Consider the following 4159-nt stretch of genomic DNA (forward strand, 5'->3'; position numbering starts at 1 on the left):
CAGAGGGGGGGAAGAAGTGAAGCAGTGAATGAAGCCTTGCCATGAGCAGGGTTAAATACAAACACACAATCAGACCATAACTCAGGGTGTAATTCAAGCCATACGGTTTGTCTGTCTGTTGACTCGAAAGGTTGTATCAAGGCTTGGCAGAGGGAGGGGACTGAGAGGGGATAATCCAAACCTTGTCGTGATTCATAAACCACTCCTTTGCAATTTGGAGAACGGATCTCTCTCACGCACGACCACTCACTAAATTTTGGGGTTAACTGTAGCTCGTGCTCTTTCTCTCCCTCCTTTCAGGCTGTTCATCTCCAAGGTGGAGCAACACTCAAACTGCAGGGAAATACGTTGTGCAGAAAATTAGGAAAACTCCTTTTTTTTTTTTATCCTTTGGAGAAGCTGATTGCCTTCAGCAAGTGGGGGACGGTGGAGGAAAATGAAGCTGAGTCCGCGATTTTTCTTAGCTGTTTTTTTGTCTTTGATTCTGCAGACGGGGCTTTGCTATGGGATAAAATGGATGTAAGTACCTGGTTATCTCTCTGCATTTTTAAAATCTTTGTGGGCATTGCTGGTCTCTTGCTTGTTTTTGCAACTATTTGAGGCACCCTGTGAAGCCGTTTAAAGAGCAGCGAGAGCTGTGTTTCTCCAAGCATTCATTGATTTCAAGTGTGTGTACTAGGGGCTTGTGCTAACAATATGTCTCAATCTTCTTTCCAAAATATGCATGATTTAGACTTGCTTTTTCTTTCCTCGTTGATACCAAAGGAAAGGCACTCACTTGAATGCTCACATAAGCCACTTAATGAAGTTTCTAGCGTTAGCTACTTCCACGCTGGGAAACTCTCCCACCGGGACCGCTGGTTGTGCTGAGTAGGAGCTGAGAGCAGTAGGGACAGCAGAGAAGATAATGCTGCCAATCTCGAACCACAGGGGATGCTTGACAGATAACATGGGGTTTTTGTGGACCTTTTAACCTTTGGATTTCATGAAGGGTGTTAAAAATGAGGTGGAGGAAGGGAAGGAGGAGGGCAAAGAAATACCGGGGAGTGTGGTCAAGTCTGGCTCGAGTTTCCTTGGAGGTAATATCACCGCAAACAAAGTGAAAACATCGCTATCTCATTTCTTTGCTTAAGCAAGCAATCAATTAGTTGCTTACTGCAAAATAAACAAACAAGCCCCTCTGACACCCATCTGCTTTCATGCCCTTGATGGGTGATCCGTCTCTTCTACTCGGGTTTGAAGTCATGCGCAAAATAAATACGGGGATGTGGGCTAGCCTCAAATGAGCATCCTCCGTAGAAGAAAAGGTGCAATACAATGCAATGCCAGGAAGAGTCTGTGGTGTTGGATGTAGTGTGTCCGGGTCAGGATCTTGAAGTTAGGTGGGGAAACTGAGACAAGAAGTTCCTAGTTTGTTCCTCCTTCTGTGCTCTTTCTAATTCCCATTCCACTGTCCCAGTCATGGTCATTCGAGGCTCCTGCTGTGCCACCCTTTATAAAGGGTCTCTTAAATTTAGACTTCTGCCAGTTAGATGTCTTGTTGTAGCCAGTGTTTTCACTGCCCTGTATGCGGTCATGGGAAAGAGGACCTTCCAGATGGAGATTTGCTTTCTCCAGAGACATCCAACCCAAATGTCAGGAGGTGTCCTCTGGAGATGCCAGAGAGCTGGTTGAGACCAGCATCCACCTTTTATATCCATAAAGAGAAGCAGGGTGAATCACTTCAAGGGTGGTCAGGTGGGAGGAATAGTCACCCACTTTAGGACATCTTTCATTTGCTATGTCCTCCATACCCTAAAGACCACCTTGGGAGTAGAGGAGAATCAGGATTGGATTTGCCTTTCACTGTCTTAGCTTTACACCTTGCAGCAGTCACTTGAACTAAATTACATAGCTCAGCTATTTCTTTCTACCAGTTTCCTCAATTATTTATGGTCTCCGCTCTGCAGGGTGGGCATCTGCTCTCTGCATGACGAATAGCAACATGCCCACAGGCTGGCAGAGCTCGGACTCCTTTGCCACCTTTATTTCTATGCAGCGCAGTGATAAAGCTGTTTTGTGGCACCCTGGTGCAGCAGGGCACTTATGTGCAGACCCATAACTGAGTAGAGGGGCTTGATTTAGGGTCCCACTTAAGCTAAATCCCAAGTGAAGCTCCTGGTTCCTCCAAAGGACAGGGGTGAGATGAGCTTCAGAGGGGATCTGATAGTGCTGTGCCAAGCTGTAAACACAAAAAAAGGCTGGAAGGCAGGGCAAGGTCCTTAATAGCTTTGTTGGCAAAAGCAGCCTTTTGGCCAGTAATTGGTTAAGCTGCGAGGGTTGTTTTGGGGGATGTGGTGGAGGGGAGAAGCAGTTGGAGGAAAGATGCAGGGGTTGCTGCTCCTCCCCTTCCCAGCAGATGTATCCCCTCTATCGAAAAGCGAATGCGGAAGATGAAAGCTGGGATTAAAGTGGCATTTGAAGCATGAACTGCATCCAGATGCACTGCTGGGGCTCCCCTGACACCTGTTGAAAACCTGTCCCAGGGCACTTCACAACTGGGATGCTGCCAGCCGGGATTTCACAAAATTATGGGGTTTTTTTGTTTTCATTTGCTGTTTCTCCTCCCTTCTCCACCCTTGTTTTTCTATAGAAACATGGGACAATTTTCCCACCCTCCCCACCACTCTCTTTTCTCTACTGCAGTGGGACCGTCCTTGGAAATTGCATAGGTAAACTCTGGCTGAGCAGAGTTTCACGCTACCAAATACTGAGTAACACCTTGGAGCTGCAATCCCAGCCCTGGACTCCCATGCTGGGTGCTGTAGAACAAAACCCTGCCCCTTCCGTCTCATGCTCATGGATGGAGAGGGCTGAAAAAAAGGAGGGGATGAAGAGGGAGGAAAGTGCTATGAGATGTTTTCAGTTGTGGGCTTGTCTCAGCGATTTGCTTGCTGTGCTGTTGTTGTAGGAATGGTGCCAGAGGTGAGCTTCAAAGAGGATTTTGAAGGGGAGGGGGAAAATAAGGAGGTGGGTTTTACCAGCCTGGGGAAGAGGGAGCAGCTGATATGAAAGGCTATAGGAAATTCAATTTTGATTCAGCGTGTGATGTAATTGAAGAGGAAGGGGGAGAAGAAAAAAACACTTTTCATCCGTTTAGGACTTCACCATTACATGAATATCCACTGTAAATTAGTAAAAGTGGGGAGAAGATAAAAAAAGAGCTATTTGTTTTATTTTATTTGGCTTATTTGTATGAGTTCTGTGGTCCACATCCTCAGCTGTTGTAAATCAGCACTGTGCCCTTTTCTGTCACGGAGCTGTACGCTGATGAACATCCAGTGTGGTGTGTGGACTATCTGCGTCTCATAAACCTGCTCTTGCTGCCAGAGAAAGTTCCTATTTCGGTGTTTTCCATCCGAGCTCCTGGGAGGTGCTCAGAGATAAAGTCAGGATGCGGAGAGATCTTCTTGGGTTTGGCCAAGCAGGTTGCTGAAACAACTTGTTTGAGTAGAGCTGAAAAAAATAGATGAGCACTAGAGGGAGCTACAGCCAGATGTGCACAGCTCAGAGGTCTGCAGATGTTGGGATATCCAGGCACAGAGTGGCTTTCGAGACACTTCTGCCTGCCCCGGGATTGGCATCTTCTCTGCCCAGATGCCAAGACACAGGTTGATCTGTCCCTCTGTATTGAGCACCACCTTCAATGCAAGTGTGATTGCAAAGAAGCCAAATGCAGAGAGTGATTTTGGGTTTTTTTTTGTGTGTGTGTGGCTTGTAGGATCATCCCGTGGCAGCAAGTGGTGGCATTAGGAATCCCATCATTTTAAGGTCACTTTGGGAAGTCCCTGCCTGTCACTTTTTTGGTGATCTAACCATGCCCCCTGGAGCCGTCTCTAGCTGACCACCGTTCCCAGCTACAAGGTCAGCTTTGCTGCACAAGTCTCATGGTCAAATCACAGTCCTTCAGGAGCAATAGGTGTCTTAACCATCCGTTTTGGTGAACCCAGGATGTCCTCTAGCTCACCAGCCCCAGCAGCATCTCAGCCTTACTGTAGCCAGGAGAAAGCAGGGGAGAAAATAGAAAGATTTTGTGCTTCCCAGCAGTGCCAGCTTCTCTCCTTCAGCCCGGGGAGGGAGGGTGGGGGGGTGGGTGTGGCAGGTGGGGCATGGGGGCATG

The 4159-nt window shown here is 47.5% G+C and overlaps 1 protein-coding gene across 1 annotated transcript in view; it reads left to right on the forward strand.

Annotated features, from left to right (window-relative positions):
- The first annotated feature begins 339 nt into the window (after positions 1 to 339).
- LOC104499272 (protein Wnt-11) overlaps positions 340 to 4159 on the forward strand; it is a 23103-nt gene continuing 19283 nt past the window's right edge. Inside the window, exon 1 of the mRNA XM_010142757.1 lies at positions 340 to 519. Coding sequence (XP_010141059.1) covers positions 437 to 519 — 83 coding nt within the window. The 5' untranslated portion in view covers positions 340 to 436. The remainder of the gene's footprint in view (positions 520 to 4159) is intronic.

The sequence above is a fragment of the Buceros rhinoceros genome, unplaced genomic scaffold, assembly GCF_000710305.1.
Source record: "Buceros rhinoceros silvestris isolate BGI_N320 unplaced genomic scaffold, ASM71030v1 scaffold4329, whole genome shotgun sequence".
Taxonomy (NCBI): Eukaryota; Metazoa; Chordata; class Aves; order Bucerotiformes; family Bucerotidae; genus Buceros; species Buceros rhinoceros.